At 37.0% G+C, this 22,750-nt stretch overlaps 1 protein-coding gene across 3 annotated transcripts in view; it reads right to left on the reverse strand.

The window, feature by feature from the left end:
- Positions 1 to 22,750, reverse strand: part of CDK14 (cyclin dependent kinase 14) — a 237,490-nt gene that overhangs the window by 97,177 nt on the left and 117,563 nt on the right. For all 3 annotated transcript variants that reach the window (XM_060280771.1, XM_035129982.2, XM_035129984.2), the window contains 2 exons: positions 14,985 to 15,105; positions 5,151 to 5,244 (listed from right to left, as the gene is read on the reverse strand). In XM_060280771.1, the coding sequence (XP_060136754.1) occupies positions 5,151 to 5,244; positions 14,985 to 15,105 (215 nt within the window). The remainder of the gene's footprint in view (positions 1 to 5,150; positions 5,245 to 14,984; positions 15,106 to 22,750) is intronic.

Consider the following 22,750-nt stretch of genomic DNA (forward strand, 5'->3'; position numbering starts at 1 on the left):
TCCATTACTAATGTCTTCTGCCTCTGAAAGAAGCTTTTTCATGATTGAAAGTTCTCCCAGAAAGTTTACTGTAATCCCTTTACTCTGTGCCTTTTGCTGTCAATTAAAAACCTGTTTCCTCAGACATTTACTGGGTTACTTCAGTGCTAATTGGTTGAGATTTGAAAGTTATTTATTGTCAATGTAATTTTTATTGTGATTTTTAAGGTGTTGTTTTAGAAAATTTATACACTAAACATACGAGTATTGTTGCAATAATTATAGCAAATCATCACTGTGTATTCTATTTACCAATGGCATAACAGAGGCCATAAACTAGACACTTAAGTGACAGTAAAGATCATGAAGAAATTGCATTCTTCAGATTAATTCTTGGCTTATATGAAAAGCTTAAAAAGGCAAAAGAGACAGATGTAACTACTAGCAGCATATATTATGTATGTTGACTCAGTATTTTGAGTGACAATTCCATCTATGCCTCATCAACACTCTTTGCAAGGCACAATATGATAGCTTATTGTCAAGCTTAATATTCAAGAGAAAATGCATGAACATTTCTGCCACTATAAGCATTAGTTCCATAAGAGATAATAAATCAGGCTCTTTGGTATTCTTTACATTCATGAAGGAAGAGAGAATGAATTTAATGCCAAGAAATATATTCTAGTATGTGGTGATTCTGAGGCAGGGAGACTAGACAATTACAGCATAGCATTCCAGAGAACGCACAACTATCTACAAAGGTCCCACTTGGGTATTTGGCAACACACACACACTAACAAAAACAAATACACCCAACTGAGACACCGCAAAGGATCTATCAATTATAAAAATGACTTCATAAGGATCCATGATAACTAATCTGCATTATTTGTATACATCTGTAGAACTAATGAATAGGGCATATTAAAAAGCAGCAAAAATCATGACATTTCTGCCCATCTGATTAATTATGTTAGTAAGTCTTTACAAAGTCCATGTCTGCATTTTGTCTAGGGCAGGTATTATTTCTATGGATGAAACTCTATTACTGCACATATTACTATAATGTACCCTTTTTATTTTCAGTCATCAAAATTGTCTCTTATTTTCTAATGTGTGAGAGAAATAGAACAGTAAGAATAATGGGCTGTAATAAGATTAAAGCTCTGCCTGTAATGGTAAGCAGGCTTGATGGTGGGTCATTTTTCTTTCAGATTTCTATCAATATGGAATTCTGTCTTCGTAATTAAACATTCATTTGTCTAATACAAGATAACAAGGGAACAGATAATCCAGTGGGCTCCATTTCCAATGCCATGGTCTATAAAATATGCATTTTGGTAATATGCCCAGTTGTTAATTTTTTCATAAAGTGAACCATTGAACCACATGTGTTGAAAACTGGTAAGGTTTTAAGCACAAGTTCAGGACTATAAAACACAGAAAAGCATACATCCAGCAATGTAGTGGTGCCTTCTAGAAAATGTATTAAGAGTACATTTGTTCTGTGTAGAAGGGAAAATTATGCAGAATTGCAGGTAATGTTAACTCATTGAGGTCTGTGGAGTACATTTTATAAATGAAGTTAGTTGTAAACTAACTACAAAAAATACAAAACAGTAGAAAAGACAGTCACTAATAAGCCTTTAATCACTGAAATGCATGTCAGCTGCAAAAAAATCTACATTTTTTAAAAAAACAATATTGTGCTACATGACTGAATCAACTAATCACATTCATTATATGTGCTATAGCAACCAAACCTAGGGCAGCAATGTGATAATGTTCATGCATGAAACACCTATGCTAATGCAGTGATGCTGGAGTGACTATTGGATAGGGTGGGGAAGACCCTGGTTCAAGCTTCCCATCTCAGTCATGGAAGTCACTGGAAACCTTGGGCTATTATTAACCTTCTCTTAGACTAATCTATCTCACAGGGTTTCAGTGGGGATAAAATGGAGAGGAACCATGAAATCTGGCGTTTAGCTTCTTGAAAGAAAAGCAGTACAGAAATTGAAGAAACTAAATATGTATGTTGCAGCAAAACTAGATGCCTTCATGTGCCCCACCTGCAATAAAGCATGCCTCTCCTGCATCTGTCTCTACAGTCACGGCAGGTGCTGTAACTCTCCAGCAGTTTGACTTTACCTACAAAGGCACACTCTTCCACTGTCTCCTGAGACAGACGGATGCCAACAAGTGAAGAGATATGCCAAAATTAAAAACTTGGAGAGAACTCCTGAAAGACAGCTGTGCTTTCATTGAATACTCACCTTGAAAAAATCAAAATGAACAAACAACACATCAAATTGGGTTTAAAATGCCCATCACTACTTACTGCTGACAAAATGAACAAAGTATTGCCATATTGCTATTCAGCATTATGAGCAATGTAATATATATATATTTCTCTGAAATGACTGCTTGGATATAATCATAAATCATTAGCAGTCTCGGGAAGACTAGTAGGTGACCTTTTTAATTATTCCATGATTAGTCATGGTTTTTTGAATTTATTTTATTCATAAGAATATTTCTAAACTGACAACTCGTAAGAAAAATATACTGATTTGCAGTGAGCACTGGGAATCTATTGAGTAATTTTCATTTGTTCTCTCCAAATAAACATGTATTAAGGTAAGCTTTCTTGCCTTCAAGATTTTGAAAACCTGCAGTACTGTAATAGCTAAGTTGCTATAGCTCTGTGGCAGTTAAGCAAATAATGTAACATTTATTCTTAAAACTCTTTACTAGCATGCACAGCTTTAATAGAGATAGTCATTTGTTCCAGGTAACAAGAGAAAAAAGAACAGTTGGTGGCACAATAAAGGAAATGAAGATGTGAGTAATGCTTAGCATAATGCCAAGATCAAATAGACTGCAACCAATTACCATAGTGTAAATGCTGCATACATATACATCTTAGGTCTTATTTTATTTTTACATTTTAGACATACTCCCAAGTTATTTAGTGAACAGTTCTATTTCATTTAGTCCTTCTCTATTGGCTATGGTTCTAAAATTTTATCCTAGAGACTACATCCTCATTGAGGTTTTCTTCCACCAGATTCACAACACTAAGCGGAGAGGGTATTAATAACATTCACTCTTCACTTATGTTGAATTCAGATTAGATGCAGGGCCTCTTATTTCTCCCCAGCTGAGGGGCCACACTAAGCTGAAACAATAGCTTTTAAGCCACTAAGAGTAAACAACCACACAGGGTGCGTTTAGTGCTTTTAAATTAACCTTAATGTGAGTTTGGCTGACACTAGGTAATCTGATAGTGAACTGTTACTGGCACTGGAAATATAGAAGGACCACTAAGGTCCTTGATGCCTGCTTCACTGGCGATATATTGCAGAGAGAAAGCAACAGTAACCAAAGCAAGGTTCTTTGAACAGAGTGATGATTCCACTATGAATCTTCCTATTGAAAAAAGAAGTATTAATTGGCCATTGGAGTCGTTCACATTTCTTTCAATGTTAAACCAACTCTGCTTATATGTTGAGACAAATGTGCCAAAACTAAATTAAACAAGACTATGGTGACTCAATAATGCTTAAACAGTTAACTGGATATCAATCCCACAGAACAAAGTGTTTTAAACTCCAACATGTGATAGTGACTACAAGAGTTTTTCCAGATTTACAAATGTAAATGAGCTCATAAAAGATTAGACCAAGTAATTATAGACAGTTTATTTGATAATTCACCTCCAATAAAAGTGTAAGATAAACTAGGGTAGCTGAAAATGTAAATGAGGATGCTATTAATTGTACAAATCACTGTACTCGTCACTTCTTATGAAAACAGTGGTGAACAGTGTAAGAGAGGTGAACAGTGTAAGAGCAAGTCTTTTTCATAATCATAGACTGGAGTAACTAGGTTTTTTTTTCTGCTACAGACGTTTGGTCCATGAACTCTATGCAGGTGGCCTATGGAAAGGCTATGGAACAGTTGAGAATATCTTTACTTTGGTGTTTGATTTTTTCTTCTTCTGATAATGGAAATTGAGACCATTTTGATCATAGTCTGATTACTGAACATTCTAACAAGGCTCTGGCTCAGAACACTTAGAACCCTCAGAAACTCATATTTTGAGTTTCAAAATATGACGCTGGTACAGTCAACTAGTTTTCTAGTTGAAGGGGGCTTCTTAGCCTATGGCCTGTGATTTTTATAACACAGTATTGGTTTTGACAACCATGCAAATGCTTAAGAAATGTTATTAAAATATGAGTTATGCTCTGATGTGTTGATAAAAAAAAAGTTCATTGAGTCGTGTCACCAAAATTATAATGGTCTGAACTCAAGTTTTTGAAAAAATAATTATTGCTGGTAATGTTCAGAATTCAGGGGAAATGCAGCTATTGGTTCAGCCTCTACAGCTGTGTATGGTCTCACTGTGAAGGAATTAATTTGTATTGGTTATCTTAAACAACCACCTGATTAACTATGTACACACAGGTTCCACTTTCTGAACACAATGCGTACCCAGGAAATTGTTAGGTAAGCATTCTCACAATGAGCCGATGGTTTCCATTATTTCCCATGGAAACATTTAGAATCTGTGATTTGTCCATGCTCCTTCCCTCCCTGGTTTCTGCCCAAAAGTGCTGCGGCAAATCAGCAAAAGCCAAACAAAGGGGAAACTAATTTATCCAATCTCTCCTTCTCTCTGATTTGTCTAATCTCTCTCCCTCCATTTCTGCCCACAATGACTTCTGCCCCCCGACAAGCAAAACACAAACAAGTAAGGGAGTAGGTAAACATTTGGCTCTTTGGATATCATTCAAACACCTACAGGTATTTCAAAAATGATTAACCAACGTCATGTACACAATTCACTAAAGCATGGGGGAAGGAAGTAATCCTTTTTAAGCAGAGTAGTCCCATTTTTAATAACTGTCAAATGGGCAATTCTAATGATGCACACAATGTATCTAGCTAGATAATTATTGACAGTATTTTTGTTTGAAGTGGCTGACCAATTTAAACAAACTCTGGATTTAAAAGGATTCTGACATAATGCTCCAGCCACCATGGAAATTCCATTCATTTCAGTGTGGTTTATATAAGGTTCCTGGTATTTATATTTGGGTAGAGGAGACAGTTGTCAGCATGCAATAATCAAATGCAGGGGAAGCGGGAAGGAGACTTACCAGAAATATTCTTTCAAGTTGATCTTGAATGTCTTTCATTCCTGGAAAAGCAGCAACACCTTGAATCATTTCGACAAAGATACAACCAACTCCCCTGGAAAGAAAAAAGTTTAAAATATTTTTTTGGGGGAAATCTCATAGTAGAAACTGGTACAGAGTCTGTACATTGGTTTTCAAGAGATTTTTTTCCTTGCTGCAAAAAGATGCAAGACAGATTACATTGCATGCCTGACATTGACTCAGAACTGTCTCTTTGAAAAGATTTTGTTTCAGTGTGAATTGCAAAATTAAAAAGCTGTTCTGGGGGTTTCTTTGCACAATGGCAGAAACACCCCATGGTTTGTAACATCTTAAATAAAATGAAATGCAGTCACCCTGCAGTACAGGAGCACATGCACAACATATAAACAGGAAATCCCTAATAGGGCCTAGGACATGATTCAAAGAACTGCACAACCAGTTACATGTGCCCAAAGGGTTTGTGCTGGTGCTTATCAAATAGCCTTTCAAGTCACATGGCAAACTGTTTCAAAGCTGTTTGTGTATGAAGGGGGTTTTGTTGTTTTTTACACGTAAGTCAGAATTTCACTGGCTATGTCTAAAATGTTGCTTTAGATACCAGCCACAGTTTTAGTTCTGAACGAACCAGATTCTGACTACTGTATATAGCACAGTTTGCATGTTCTGTTTTATCACTGAACAGTAAAGATATTTACCACTGAATATTACTCTTTCTGACGCTCTCTTTCCAAATAATGAAAGCAAAAGCAACAAAAGAGGCGGCATGTTTATTACTGTGTATGCCATCATATTTATCCTTGACCACAGCTTTATTTACCTTTATTTACAGAAGCATTGTGTTGTGTTTCATTGACTGTTCCTGATTTGACCTAAGCATTGATGTTCTAACACAATAGGGTTAGACATTTGGATAAGATATGCCTCAGCTAAAAGTTTTTTCTACATCTCCATGTGGGTTGAATATGTATCAGTAAATATGCATATCAGTACTCCAACAACATTTGAATAGTTCATGACATAATTGCTAGAATGAAAATAATTCTCAAAAGTATTTTCAAATGCCAATGATATACTTGGAAAGTAACACACTTTAAGTGTGCCAATGTAGTGAAACACCATCTCTTTAAAACATGCAATCTGCTTTCATTAATTAAGAGATCATAACTGAATATTTATAAGTCACATTTGGCAAAGAGCTCTTTAATTAAAACTCATTTAGTGATATAGGTGACTTGTTTTTTAACCCAGTTAGAATATATAGCTAAATTTTAGTGCACAATCTAGTTTAATCAATGCAGACTTAAAAATATTGTTTAAGGTATCTGAGATTGAAAAGAAGCATATTGTTAAAGTATGACAAAGAGCACACAACACACTTTATATCTAATCCCTAGTTACGTTCCTTGTGCTTAAAAAATGGGATTGACATTATTCTCCGTAACTGGCTAGGGCATACGGAAGGAATTGAATTGATGAAGCTGCCATTCGTCACCTACTTTGGTAAATGCTTCATTAAACCCAATGTATCTTCGTCAAACACAGACAATATTTAAAACTGTGATTTAATAATGTATTCATATGAGCGAGAGAGAGAGAGAGAGAGAGAGAGAGAGAGAGAGAGAGAGAGAGATCTTGCAGACATAGGTATCCTGAAAGCAGGTAGTTCAAATTCTGTTCATGCATCCAAACACTGGCCATTTAATTCATTTTAAATATTAGAGTAATCCTAGGAACTTTTAAATATCTATGAATGTTAAGTGGTAAACTTCATCGATAGAGAAATTTAAAGTTTGGGTTTTTTAGTGAATCATTTAGTAAACTGACTCTTCGTAAAATGGCAATTCTGGAAAATGTAAATTCAGATTGCAAATTTCTTGAATGATGAGCCAAAGATAAGTAGTTGTTACAGTAGGGGTAGAGAACCTATTGTTCTCCAGTTGTTGCTAGATTACAAATCCCATCACCCTTGACCATTGGTGACACTGACTGGAGCTGACATCCAACAACATGTTGAGTGGCATAGGTTCTTCAATTCTGTCTTAGGGCCTGGTCAGACATTACAGGCCGTGTTCAAATATAAGGTTTACTAAAAGAGGGCAAATAACTGTACATAGAACATTGTCTTGTCATCGTCTCATCTACTTCAGTGTTGTCTACATTGGCTGGAAGTGGATCACTGGTGTTTCACAAGGGGGCTTTACAGAAAATAGCAGTAATCAGGATTACAAAAATAAAAATCTAAAAGCCCAATACTGAGGGGGAAAATCTTCTAATTTTGGAGGATTGTTCATTATGCTCTTAATGTGTTCTTGAGGGTCACCTTTTCTGTTCTTCTGACAACCTCCATTGACAGGTATATACCCAATTATAGCAGATGTCTCCTACATACAAAGAGTGGTCCAGAACTAAGTTTTGATACTCATCTCCCCGCAAAAAGGCCCTACAACTGGGCAAACTGAAACAAGGTGTGCCAAATCTGTCTATAGCTGCCTGCATCTTCCTGACTTGCCAGAAAGCAGTATCCTTGGGCTCTTAAAACATGCTAGTGTCCAATGGTTTTTGTTGTTGTTGTTGAATAACCTCAAACTAACATCACAAGTAGCTACCTTAAAGCTGTTGGCAGAATGTAATAGAACCCTTGCATTAAAAACAAAACAACAAAACAACTGAAGCTGGAGTGACAACCATATGATGCAGAAATGTGTGCCTTGCTCTCTCATGACAGCAAGCATAACTAAGCCTATTACATGTACCGGAGGGAACATATGGCCATACTATCTTAATACTGTGCTTCCACTGTTCCTCTTAATTTTCTAGAAGCCTTGTTTTTACCACAGCAATGATGGAACTGAAACTAACATCAACACAATGGATTATGTTTTAATAAGAATTTTGATTGTGGAATTACTGGACAACAGGATGCACTCTCTACTAACAATGCTTATGTAAATTGTTTCAGAAAATATGTCATGTGATGCAACAAGAGGAAAGACTTTAGCTTTTGTGAAATGTTACACTCTAAAATCCTCTAGTGATTTTTTTTTTAAGTAGGGGATGTTGGGAGACTTTGGCACAAACGATTTAAAGCAGGAGTAGTTAAACTGTCCCCTCCAGAAATTATTGGACCACAACTTTAATCATATGTAACCACTGGCTGTGACAAATGGACCTTGAATCATCTTTCCGAGGCCCCTGAAGTTAATCAGGGTTGGGTAGAGTGTCAAGCAATCAGTAGGCAATGAAGAGTTAAAAAATAAAACCTAGGGCTTGGAAAGATGTGGGTTGCGGAACTCCGCTGTTTTTGGCAGAATAGACTAGAACCCTTGCAACAAAAAGAGTTGACAATTTCCACCAAATCAGTCATTCTACCTCCCACTGCCTTCTAAGCCAACATGAATTGAGTTGTATCCAAAGCCAGTCATATTCAGATTTCACTCACTGAAATAATGGACATAAGTAACATAATTGAAATAATGAACATAAGTTCATTAATTTCAATGGGTCTAATCTGAGTAGAATTTAGTTGGCTACAACCCAAAGTGCACATATATGGACAACTTCACTGATTTAAGAATCCTGTTTACACTGTCAAGTTGTACAAACCGATAAGAAATTCAAGGCACTGGATAAGCAACTGCTGGTGAGAGTAGATCTGAAAGTGGCCTCCAGCCCGTATTTGATGGAATTTGTTGTGAGTCTTCCTCCATCATCTATCTAACTTTCTCCCAAACAATTTCATTGCAAGGAGGTCCCCAGCCCAGAAAATCGTTCTACAGATCCAGGTCTTGTGCCAAGTGAGATGGAAATCCTATGGACTGCTGTACTCTCCCAACAATCACTACTCAAAGCTATTCAGCCACTTGTTTGAAAACCTTTAATTCTGTAAAGGTTTGCTTCAGGATAAAGATACAACTCTAAGCAATCTTACATTCCAAATACTTTTTTTAAAAAAGGACCTTAAGATATTCTCAGGCCCTAGTAGAAGGCGAAAGATTTATACGATCTGGGGGGGAAACCAGAGACTGGTTTCTTCATAGACTGAAGAAAATGTTCTTCAATAAAACAGGATTAATTGCCCATCCAAAATGTGGGAACAAAGGATGCTTCTTGAGATAAAATGCCTCAACCTAATCTCAGAAGATCATTCTGCTGAAAGTTAATTCAGCTGATTACAGCTGATAAGAGTTCAGTGTCAGCATCTTTCCAGAAGTTTAATTAAGAATAGCTTGATAGTTATCATAAAATCCCGACCTCTCATGGATTAGCAATTCTTTAGGGTGAGTACTGAAGGTAAAGAGAAATCTCCTCTGTCTTTCTACTGAGCTCAAATATTAGTTTTTGGACTAAAATAGAAATAATTTCCCAGGTATAAATTCCTTAACCATATTTTTACCAGAAATACCTAGTAATTTTTTCAAGTTTTGCAAATATCCATTATTATTAACACATATTTCTGTATTAAAACTAATTTTGGAGATAAGCGGTGCTGGTACTTTCAAGAGCTGACAAAAATGCCAGGGAATTGAATTGCATGCAGCTGTGTGTATAAGTGCATCTTTATGCGCAGTCCCGTATCCACAGAATGACCAGAGGAAGAATGACTGTTGGGAGGAGCGCAGAGAGGAGAAACACCATGGTGCATCTGCCCCAGCTGCAACAAAACATCTCTCTCCCATATCGCTCTCTATCTTCTTACCACAAGAAAAGAGAAGGAAAGACAGGAACCAGACAGAGCAACCCTTTTCACAAATGCCAGCTTGGAAACATGGCAAGTGCTCAGAATTGCAGGAAGGAAAGTGCTAGTAGAGGTAAAAAGGGGGGGGGACTGAGATCAAGTATTAGTTCCCACTAATGCCTTTTAGCCTCAAAGTGTTAAAACATCAGGATTTCTTGACATAAAACATTCAAGTTTTCAAATGTTACACCTGAGATTATGCTAAATAAAACATACTAATTGCCTGAACAAAGAAAAAAAATACTGTGCCTACAGCTTGATGCTGTCTTATGTCACACAATTGATCCAACATATTACCACTCTACATGCTGACAGTAGTAAATTGCAGAACATTCCCCATTGATTCTTACTGCTAGCCACAACCACTAATGCATGCATGTCTTCATTAATATTCTTAAAATTGCCAGTAGCTATTTGCAGAGAAAAGAATGTTAATACTGTACATGAATCATTAGTTTTTGGTTACTCTCCCAATGCCCTCCAATGACAAATGAAGTGCATAAATAGCTTACAGCCACTGTCACCTGCTTCCCAGAAACTGCCCAGTAGTTAATATTTGTATTTCTTTTCAATACTTGTCCCTATGCCTCCTTTTCAACTCATCAAGACATATAACTAGAAGCATTTCACTGTAATCCAATAGTGCCAATGTAATCTAATAGCTGACTTTTTTTCTTTTTATGCAAAACCAGCCAAGATCTGCATAAATATGTGAGGGGGAGACATGCTTTCTTTCCCTACCAAAACTTCCATACAAGTGATCGTATTATACAAGCAACTCACATTACCATTCACATACCCCAGCCACCCAAGAACTAGGTAGCAATGTTGTGTAATAGCTGACCAACATCCCAACAGTTTTGTTTATTCCCTTACTGGCTAAACTTCTTCCCACCAACAGAAAATAGACCCATCTTTCTATAGGCATTGTACTGTCACTTCCTCCCCCACCCCACACTATCATTTGCATGTTTGCAATTTGAAAATATACAATTTAAATTTCATCCCTTCACCATTTCCCTCCCTTATAAATGGACATAAATACAACACCAACACCACACCGGCCAAATTTTAATATTCTTACTGGAGTTTTGTAATGTATTCTATGTAGGGCTGTCACTGATGCTGTTGCAGAAGCTTCAGTCAGTGCTAAATGCAGCAGCTTGACTACTGACTAGGTTGGCTCTGTGGACTCATGTCACTCTGATCCTGATAGAACTTGCTACCAATTTGCTCCCAAGCCAAATTCAGGGTGTTGGTAAAGACTTACAAAGCTAGATATGTGGAGGAGCTTCTTTTCTTCTGTATACATTTGGCCAAGTTTCAGGATCAGCAGCTGAAATTGTCTCTCTTATTGTCTATCTTATTGGAGAGGAGCAAAATCAGCACATTAGTTTTTTGCAAATCTACTGTTATATGCTTTAATTTGATACTTTTTTGTTTGAACAAGTGCCCCGCAGTTGTTCCCAATTAGCAAAGTACTGTGGACCCTGTGTTTTACAAAGGCCAAGCCATAGACCCCCTACTTTTGACATCTCTATGGTAGTTTCTGTTGTGTGGATGGTGCTGTGAACCCCTGGTTGAGTTACATGGAACCCCTGGGATCTGCAGACCACCAGTAGGGAACCACTCCCCTATGGCATTAGCCAAATCTGGACTCATTCTTCACAGACAGACAGTTCAGATGGAAAATTTAGATGATTAGGTAACCATTAGTTAAAAGTTATTAGTCAAGCAGGTGCTTATAAAGATGGTATATTAAATGTTTAACAGGAATCAGAAACTAACATCATTCAGGAACTTACTTCTAGAGCCCTAAGGCTTGGCCTTGGGGCTTTTGACCTTTTGTTTGGAATAGCAGTCACCTAATTCCCCAAATGAAATTCAGAAGTTTTCCATGTTGCACAATGATGCCATTTGAGAAGCACAATTTGAAGCTCTGCTAGGAGCCAACCTAGTTTAGGTGTTCACCAGACAGTAGTTATAAGATGTTATAAGTTATAAGTTGTGTTAGGCTGTGTGGCTTTTTGTAACAAACGACACAGATAATCACAAAGTTGAAATGAACCTAATGTCTTGCACTGACACAATGGAAGGTGCCTCACAAATAACATCTCACAGCCGTACCGTGCCCCATATCTTGAAGCCTTCAAAGTAGAAAACTCTAATTAGAGGGGGTAGTCACATGCTACAGGAAAAGTATAACCTGGGCCTGGGCCCACTAGCCAATCTGACACAATAAGAAATTTCCAAACTGAGGTATATCAGTTATTCTCTGAGCATAAAGTGAAACTCATCCAATACACAATGTATACACAGCAATCTATATGTGGAACAATATACATTTATGGCAACAAATATGAAGTACTTGTAGCATTAGTATAATCTCCAGAATACAATATAATAGATTCTGTTGAAATCAATGAACACTTCCATGAAGTGTTTTAGATCTGGGTGCTAACATTAGATGAACACAGCATAATACTTTTACTCAGCACATCAACAAAGACACTCAGAAAAGGAAGACTTTTCATCTGTCAGCTATTTGATCTGTCTGCTCTTCACTGCAACCTCAGCTTGTGATTTGCTCACTATTTTCCAGAAGATGAATTATTTGTCATTTTATTGGATTCATATATTTGATAGATGCAATCACCACTGCCTCATTTTTCATCTGGAACAAAGCATTCTTATTGAAAAGCACCCTTTATATATCTTTTTGACTTGTGTTAAAGGTCCTACATCAGGGAACATCAATATTTCATGACCGTTATTAAATACATTATTTTTGTGTTCCCCTGCTAGGACCAGTTTTCACCTTGGCAATAGTAATACATAGCGGTTGAAGGGGAAGTCTCCATTTGGTATTAGAAAGACATCAATTCTGTACTAAATTAGAGCATCTCTATTAACGTTTCAAAATGACTGCTGCATTCCTGTCAGAACCATGACCCTTGCATTTATATAAAAAAAATGAATTTGATGTTCATTTTTATCTGAATAATGCTACACAGACAATTAAATCCTTGATATCTTTTATACCATCCCAAAAGAGCATCTTCTTCCTGAGTATAAAATCAGAATTTACACATCCATTAGTATGAATTTTTAAAATTATTATTTATTAAATTTATATCCTGAACCTTCCTCCTAAGGAACCCAGGGATTACACACAGGCCTCTACTCCTAGCAGCAAAAAAATTAGAGCCAAACTAGATGTGATGGCAACAAATGCTATCCATGACCCTATCTATGTAGGGGGGCAGTTTTAACACAAAGATGTGCCATTTTGGAGTACAGAACTCTATCTTCCCAGTCACCTTTATTTTCAGATGAGCTTCGAATACCAGAAGCATGCTCAGCTCTGATAAGAGTGCCTGGACACAGGTGGTAACTTATAGTAGGCTTCAGTAGCACACCAGGCTTCAGTAGCCCTCATTCATGAGTCCCTTTTGCTGTTAAATTCAACTATTACATTATATATGGGGGGGGGGAGATCTACTGCTGTTGCAATAAGTCTGCCCTTTATGCTTCAGCCTTTCTTTCAACAGGTAAGGGGCCACAGCCAGTGGTGTAAGGGGTATTATGCCTTGCTTTGTTGAATTACAGAAAAAAGTGAAAGGCACTGCTACTCTACAACCAAGCCACTGGAGGATCCTGGCCACAGGGTAGATAAGCATGACCTTTGCCTTTTCCCTCAAGTCACACATGAAAACAGAGCCGGTGCAGCATCTGTCATCAGGAAGGAACAGAAGATAGCATTCCAGTGCTAGGCAGTGTAACCAATATCCTCCTTCCTTCTAACAAAGAAGCTGCAGGTGGAGGCAAAGTGCAACTAATTCCCATACTACATACTTACTAAACAAAAAAAAACCCTGTACAGATGAAATATTAGAAATGGGGGTTGTTTTTGCTTGATTATATGCTCAATGTCCCAGGTAACACTGTTTTGTCTTAATGCTCATTGTTTTTACACAATTGTGTACCAATGTTTAGGGCCAGCCAGCCCTGTCATTAGGCAGAGTGAGAAACTTGTCTCAGGTGGCAGGTGGTGTGGGACAAGGAGTGGCAGCAAAGCGCTGGAGGACAGAGCTAGACTACTGCCTTCAATGCTGAAATAAGATTGATCTGCCAGTCTGGTCAGCTTTTATATGTGGGATGAGGCAGACACCATTTTGTCTTTTTCCTTGGGCAGAAAAATGTATTGGGCTGGCCCTGCCAATGTTACTGGATCTTGGATTACACCTATTCTGTCGAATTCCCTTCAAGTATTTGCTGTGCTGTAAAATTATCCAGGAAATCAGATTTTTTATTTAAAAAGAAGAAGTAAAGGAAGACTGAAAGCATTCACAGTACTTGTCTGAAATCTATGACTACTTATAAACATATATACCAATAAAGGAGAAGGGAAGCATGGCTGTTCCATTAGTTCTGCTATGATATCAGCTAACGTTGACTCTTTCTCAACTGCCACCTGACCTGACAGCAGCCATTCCAATGGGCAGGAGTGGATGGAATGAAGATGAGCAGGCTTATCCCATCTGTAAGACAGCAGCTGCCTTTGGCTACTTCTTCTTCATCTGCCACCTAGCAGGAGTTACTCAATCAAGCTACCCAAATTGCTCCCACCCAAGCTGGTCATATTGAAGTTTCTAACCGGTACCTGATTTTATCCAGTGTTTTTTTTCCCTTTTGTGCTACATCTTTTTGATTGTAAGCCTTAGGGCAGGGATTATCTAATTTTTTTATTGTTTTTAACTGTAAGTTCACCTGAGAGCCTTTTTTGGTTGAAGTATGAGACAAAGATAAGATAATTAACCATTGGAGAGAGCACAGAGGTTTCTTACAGAAACAGTATCTGGAAACTTTAAGTCTACAAAAAGTGTACTGTTTTATCTTAGAGAGAACTCCTATGCACATGTACTCCAAAATAAGTCCCACTGAGTTCAATGGGACTTATTCCTAGGTCAGCATGGACAAGATTGTAATATTTGCTTGTCAAGCCCACTGTTTGTCTAACAAATCAAAGTCACAGCAAGTTAAAACATATGGATCCTGTAAACGCACTGTATTCTTACCACATATCAAGGCAGGTGGAATATTCTGTTGAACCTAAGAGGACATCTGGAGGTCTGTACCACAGGGTAACCACTTCATTAGAGTACGTATGACTAGGGACAGATTTGGCTCTTGCAAGTCCTAAAGAGCAAATACAAGCACAACAAAGAAAATCAGCATATAAAGAAATAAAGGTCACGTTAGATCATTAAAAGGTATGTGTAATATGAGTCTGCTTGAAAAAGTAGATTGTGTTTCTTCTGGCCATGTGTTAAGTTAATCAGAGAAAAAAACATATCCATTTCTATCACTCAACACAAAACAAAGCTACAGATCATGAAATATCAAGTGACTGCATTATTGTTTCAGTCATTACAGGGCTGTCATTTATTTGTTTTTAGGATCTAGTTTTTCATGTTTAAAAAGAGGAAGTATGAGGCACAATTTTTAAAACTACTTAATAAAAAAATCCTTAAATGTTAGCATTTGGAACAGGGAACATAACCTGTGTAACTCAAGACAACTAGTGGATTAAACAAAGAGCTAAATAGCTCATACACTGAATCACATTTAAAGCTTCAGGCACATGCTGTGTATCTACATACTGCTAGAAAAAATATATGCCATCTGCCCTTAACCTTGAACATTTAACATACTGCTCTGTGCTAAGAGTAAGACTGCTGGTCTTAGATGCAATAATTCAAATTCCTTTTCAACTGTGAAACAAACAGAACAGCAAGTCACTATACAGCAGCAAAATCTACCTCATAGGACTCTAGGCACATCTGAGAAGAGCAACATCCTTCCTTCTAAAATCATTTATTCTAATAGTAAACAGAGGTGGCTGAGTAATTATTAGCTTGGAAGTAAACTGAAGAAATCTACCCCCCCCCATTGACCTGTTTCACACTAAGCCAAATCATGACATAGCACAGAAGAGATCCCAGTGCTTAACTCTTCCTTGGTTGTTTTGCTGCTATGTCACACTGAGATAAGTCATAGTTTGGCTTAGTGTGTGATCTGAACCCAGCCACGGAACAAACCTTGGTTATATTTTGTGGTTAGTCTGGAGAGAGCTAAACCACAAGCCTGGGTTTGGACAGCATGTTGTGTAAAATTATGGCTTAGCTCAGTGTGGCACAGGAGCGTGGTTTGGTTTAGCATGATGTGTAACCCAGGTCATTGTGATTCTCTTCAAAAGGTATTTACTAGGCTCAAATGTATTTTAATAGCAGCACAGCCACTATAATTTCAAAAGCACTGTGATAATTAAAATACTGGTACCTACATGCAAAGGGTTCCAGGTTCAATCCCTGCCATCTTAAGTAAAAGGATCTTTAATAGTTGGCAAAGAGTGATCAAGATTCTACAAATTATTACAGGAATCAATATTTGATTGGATTCTGTGACTGCTCTTTTGTATCACAAGAAGGTATTGGTACAGATTTAGAATTTGATAGAATATGACTAAAAATTGTGACAAAAATTAAAAGCCACCACAGTTTATGGGATGCAAAGAGAATGGCTGTTCACATGACATGCTAAGCCAAAAAGCATGAGCATGCAGAATCCCAGTGGCAAAATCCCAGTAGCTTTGCTCCTCACCAGTCTTTTTGCTGCCATGCTCTGCTTAGTGTGTTGTGTGGTTCATAATGAAAATTCGAAAGTTATTTTCTCAGCGTAAGAGAGGAGGCACCAGTTGCTGAATATTAATTCTGTTTAGAAAAAAACTGAAAGCTAGTTTATCTGCTGTAAATTTGAAGATGGGTTTTTACTACTGTAGTTTATATTTATGCTATGTTTGGTAACATGCTTTGAAAATAGCAAAAAAGAAAAGAAAAAGAAAAATACCAGAGCATGCAGATGACCAGGTAGGATGAACTGATCATGAAATATTCTAGAAAGGCGTAACTGCTTGGCAGTTTTAAAGGCTGAGCCTATTAAATTATATGGATGAATTAATAAAAAACTGCATAGAATTATTTTCCTATCTAGCAGCTGCCACCAAATAACTAAAGGTCTCAGGAAACAGCTAACATTAATCAATGGATAGATGGAATGTGGGGATACACCCCAATGTCTAAGCTGACACCCTTCCTGAGGTCAAAACAAACAGGACAAAGACAAAATACTTTTGCAGCAAATTTGATTTCCCAAATGTTAAAAAATGTTGCTTCTTCAAAAGATACAATGTGACTTTGGGATGTTCTAAATTGTAAAGAACTAAAGATGCTTTGTTTCTTTTTCTTGGTTTTATCAGTTACATGCTATCTATTTACTTTACTTTATTGATTCTACTGTATATTTTAATACTGTAAGTTTTTCTTCTATTTCATTGCAACATGTTTAATAACAACATATTTAATAACAATAAGGCTGGGCTTACATGTTTAAAATAATTCCGCATCCTTCAGCAGTTATGCAGAACATCAAACACTAGTAGTACAACCTTTTAGATATACTATTACTCTCAGAAATCTTTTTTTTTAAAACCACATCTTCTGGGGCACTGCACAAGTTACAAATGAATGACAAGTTACAGCAGTGTTGGCATTCCCCATCTTTTGAATGATAACCTAGACATGGCAACATATTTCATACTGTTTGTACATCCAAACATGCTAACTCATGCAAAATTTATCTAACTGCTTCCTCCAGCTGAGGAAAAGCTGTAGGACAGGATTAATTAGCACAGCATGTGTGATCACTTTGTTTAAGGATTCCTTGTCTGTTTCCATGGTTACACTACAGGAAGCCACACGCTCTTCCAAAAGTCAGTGCTGCTTGTATTAGCGATCATTATAACTTTTATGAAGTGAACATAAAGTAAAAAGGTAATGGGAAAGATAACCAGGTTTTGGCCTGAAGATCTATAGGGATAGTTTCATGACAATCCAGTAAGGTGAATTTCAGATCTTGCTCTTTTTGCCAGATTTTTTAAAAAGTCACCAAAACAGCACCCTACTCCTGTGTCAATTCTCTATAGTAACAAGACAACCATGAGGCAGTTGTCAGAAGTCAAGGCACATCACCTAATCGCCATGCCTATCATTAACACAACACAAAACTGACCAAGTAATAGGTGAAGCAGCTAAGCTGTTTATGTTTTGCTTTGTGTACTTCTGCCATGCAATAAATTCTACATACAATGCATACCCAAGATACTTTAGTGCCAATTAAATTCTTCTTAATCACTTTAAACAGTCCTTTGTGAACTTAAATAATGCAATTAAAAGCATGTGTACTATTCTCCACACTTTCAACACAACTTTACATGTTGAGTAGTGATTCTAATCTGTGCTAATGAACGTAAGCACAGAATGCAGGGATACTCATTATTCAGAATTAATCAATTGCGAATGCTTGCCTTTGTGTACCTTTGTGTATTAATTTTCAAATACTCATGCTGCAAATACTCATGCTACTCATGTTTCAAATGGCTTATTCTGTATGAAAACATGGGATTAGAAAGGACCGCACATCTGTATTTCTCAAATGATTTATATTCCTAAATACTCAGAAGAGGCTGTAACATGCTCTCTGTAAAAGTGTAAGAAAAGAAATTTTTATTGTTATACAAGCATGCATAGCTTGAATATTATAACCGTATTGACAGCTGATTAGGGGGGGCTATATTGATACAGGTCAGCAGAATACTCTTTCAGGAGGTCCAAAATTCCAAAAATTCACTAATTCATAATTTGTGTGGAGGAACATGCAGACTTGCCTGATAAAAGTGGGCTTCATTAGACTGACCACAAGGCCAGAAGAGACTCAGACCAAAAGCCCATGTTCCACATGCCGAAGATAACACTGGCAATGTTCTGACAATCTTATCTCAGCTCTATAAACTAAGATATTGATGGGACTTAATCCATGCATGACACGCTTTTGCAGCAAGAGAAATCAAAACCAGGAAGCCTCTAAAGACTGTGGTTTGCAAGTTTAGAGGAAACTAGAACTATGGTTACCAGCTTCGGAAGACACTAGAATCTTCAAACCATGATTTTGGATCCCAGCTTGTTCTAAATCTGCTACTTTTCTTGCTCAGACTAAATGGAGACCATGGTTAGAGATTTCCTGCTTGCAGGGGGACCCAAGGTGTTTCAGCATATTTCCCCATTACTAATTAGAAGCTAAAAATCAGTGATGTGGATTTTTTTTAAAAAAAATGCATGTATTTTATTCACAATGATAGCACCATACCTTTTTAAAAAAACCTTTTATACTTTAAATACGTTCTGTCAACCTTTTGCTCTGGAGGCAATATTTGAAAACTTCACTAAATAACAATTCTGTCCTTAAAATATAAACCACACATTACAGTACAGAGTTTAATACTAAAAAGCCGGTCTTCCTCAGCAGTCCTAATATCCTATCAATGTTACTGTAAAACTGGAATCATCATGAAATTGTATAAGTATACAATTTAACAACAATTTGGCTGATTTTCACTTTGCTTTCCTGTTTCTAGTTTTTCATTTAATGAACCTAACTTTGTTACCATGTAAATATCTCTATGATGATAACTTCTGCTAATTACGCAACAAATATGTGAGTGTGATGCAGTGAAACAGTAAATATATTCTGAGTGATTAGTATTTCAGAGTAATAGCAAATAATTTAAAGACAACTCTGAATTGAGTAACAGCATGACTGGGTATGCAACAAAAGGAATTATAGGCAAAAAAATAAGGAGAATGCATATGGGCCAGAAGCTAATTATTTAAATACATAGGACTATAACCAACTGAAGTGAAAGCTTGGGAACAATTGGACTAAAATAAATCAAGTAATAGTTCATTAGTTCTCCAGAGGGCCTTTACTAATGCAATGAAATACTAAAGGCCATTTTAGTCTTAATATGGAAAATGAGCAATACATTGGGTAACAAGAATCAACATTGTAACATTTAGGAAACATACTTCTCATTAAAAAGGAAAAATTGCAGGGGAAAGCTGTGAATGTGATAATTGACTTTAAAAAGGTTAGGCCATTGTCTTTTCTGTGTGGAGTTAAAAGCAGAACTACTTTGCAATTTTAAGGCACAGTGTACGTTTTGATCTTTGTTTACTACTATCTGAAGAACAGGAGTAGAAAAAGTGCTCATGCAATTTACAATATAAGAATTATTATGTAACAGTTAAGAGTGCTGGGAGACCAGGGTTCGAATCCCCACTCAGCCATGAAGCTCACTGGGTGACCTTGTGCCAGTCACCATCTCTTAGCCTAACCTAGAGGTCACAGGGTTCTTGTGAGGATGAAATGGGGAGGAGAACCATGTTTACCACCTTGATCAATCAATCAATCAATCAATCAATCAATACTTAATACAAGATAGCATTTTGTTAACACAGCTTCCTGTCCAAGTTCCTCATCTCAGTAGAAATGTTTGAAGAACTTTATGAAATCTAAAGGTGAAGCTGCTAAATTATCTCAGTTTAAAACACTAAAGGAAAACTAGCGGAGCATGAAAATTGTAGAAAAATCTCTTAAATACAGAACTTAAATTATCTGTGGTAATGTTAAAACTCTACCCTTTCTAGCTATTACAGCGAGGCCAACAATATTCTTTGGGTACAGTCCCAGTTTCTCACTGATGTATTTCTGCTTTGTAGAGCCTGTTTTTCAAGTGCCTGTATATTATTTGCAGCCACAAACTGCTACTGAGCTTGCAGCCAAGGCCTAAAATAACTAGTACAACCGTCTTTTACAAAATAAAATAAAGTACCAGTTACAAGTAGCGCCTACACAGCAGGCATCTGTGCTCAACAACAATTGCACAAATCCAAAATGCAGGTCTGGCTTCCAGAGCTTCAACCTCTTTTTCCTTCTCATCTGTGTTTCTTTTCATCAGAATTCTATCAGCATGACAAGTTGCTGTTCCTCTACATACAAGACATGTCTGGAGGAGAAAGAACAACTGGGAATTGCCAGGCTCAAGAAATTCCAGCCAGCCAATCTATTAATCTAAATAAACAATGGAAAATGTAAGCCACCCTCATGTTTTGGCTCACTTCAGCCACAAACACTCATATATACACATCAATAAAACAATCATTTTGTGCCAGGACAGCCAAGTCCAACTTCCTTCTTCCTACACCCTTGCCCAGTGGAATTCTTAAGTACACTGACATATTGCAATAGGAGTGTTTTTTATGTTTTTTGAGAAAGGGAATTTTAACCAGTTACGGTCATTTTTACCTGCAGCTGCTGCTTTTAACTTGACTTTAATGTGTGTTTTATCTGATGTATATTTTATGTATTTTTATTGTTTGATTCTTTATAGTTTAATATATTTTATTGCACTGTGATTTTATATTATTGCAGCTCAATAATGGCACAAAGGCACAAAAAGGGTAGGAAAAAAAGATTTTATATGAATGAATAAACAAATATTAAGTCACCACATGAAACTTATGGGCAGGTGTGACTGGAATTAGATGCATACTTCTACCAGAAAAGCAGTTAGGGTGGCTTGTTAAAATTGTTTCATAAGAAAACACCATATTTTATATAAATATCTACTGCAAAGTTACTAGTCATGTAGCTTGTAAGAATCAAGAATGTTGTAATCTACTTTTTAAAAACCACTACTTTCATGGATACATGATGCATTTTACATTCTCCTCTTACTCAGCATAATTTTAAATACACTGTACTGAAACAAAAATGAGCAACTTCCTTTGTTGCAACATTCCATCATGCCCCCATTCCAACAAAAGATCTCTAAAAAGTTTATAATTCTCTATCTGCTCTACGATCCAAAATAGCAACCCTATGCAAAAGCACTGGAGACTTTAAATCTATAAACAATCAAGTAAAAAAAAATGTGAAGAAAGGTCAAAGGCAGTTAGCTCTGCAGTTCAAGTTTCATTGTGTGATTAGTTAACTTAAAATACTAGTTTTATTTGCTGGCTACAGCGAGCACATTAGCTTTGCTTTGGGAAATATGTAAAGTATATCAAATTCACACCCAAATCAGCTCAATTTACTTCTCATTTAACTGTGTAACAAGGAGAACTCGTGCCATATTTTAAGAACCTTTAGAATTTCAAAATGACTTGTAATAAATAGGAAAAATTATCTCTTGTCTTAGCAAGCAATCCTAATCTTCTGGGAAGGGCAGATGAATGGCCAATGGAAGTGCCAACATCCCACTTTGTGGATGGGCCAGGAGGCTCACCACTGGAGCTTTCCTTGCTGAGATGCTGGAAAGGTCTACCAATCACTGGTCGGCTGGAGGTGCTCTGCTGGTGACGGGCCCAGATATGGGGTGTGTTGGTGACACATCAGAGAGTGCTGCAGGTTGCAGGCTCCCAAGACCCCAAATGGCTCTGAACAACCCCATCACTGAAGATGGCATAGTAGCAGGGGAAATTAAAAACACTTCAGTGAGGGCACGGAGAGAGGAAAAGGCCACTTCCAGAATCTTCTGCCCTATCCCACAGGACTTTGGTGGTAGATCAGTGATGGGATTCTGCGCACACATGACTGTTCTCCTTTGTGCAACAATTATTTCCAAAAAGCACACCAAACATGGCCTTCAATTTTTCTCATGCTTTCTTCAATTTTTAATTTTATTAAAAATCCCATGTGTTTTCATTGTCTTTGATAAATAGGTTCATCTTCATAAATGCTATTTTAGAGTGCTGCTGTATGATAGTAAACACAGCCCCGAACTGTTTCTTTGGTGGGAGATTATGTATATTTACAAATCCATCAGCTACAACACAATATGCCAGCAAACATGAGAATTTTGTCATGTTTTTATACAAATCAATGG

The sequence above is a fragment of the Zootoca vivipara genome, chromosome 12, assembly GCF_963506605.1.
Source record: "Zootoca vivipara chromosome 12, rZooViv1.1, whole genome shotgun sequence".
In the NCBI taxonomy this organism is placed as follows: Eukaryota; Metazoa; Chordata; class Lepidosauria; order Squamata; family Lacertidae; genus Zootoca; species Zootoca vivipara.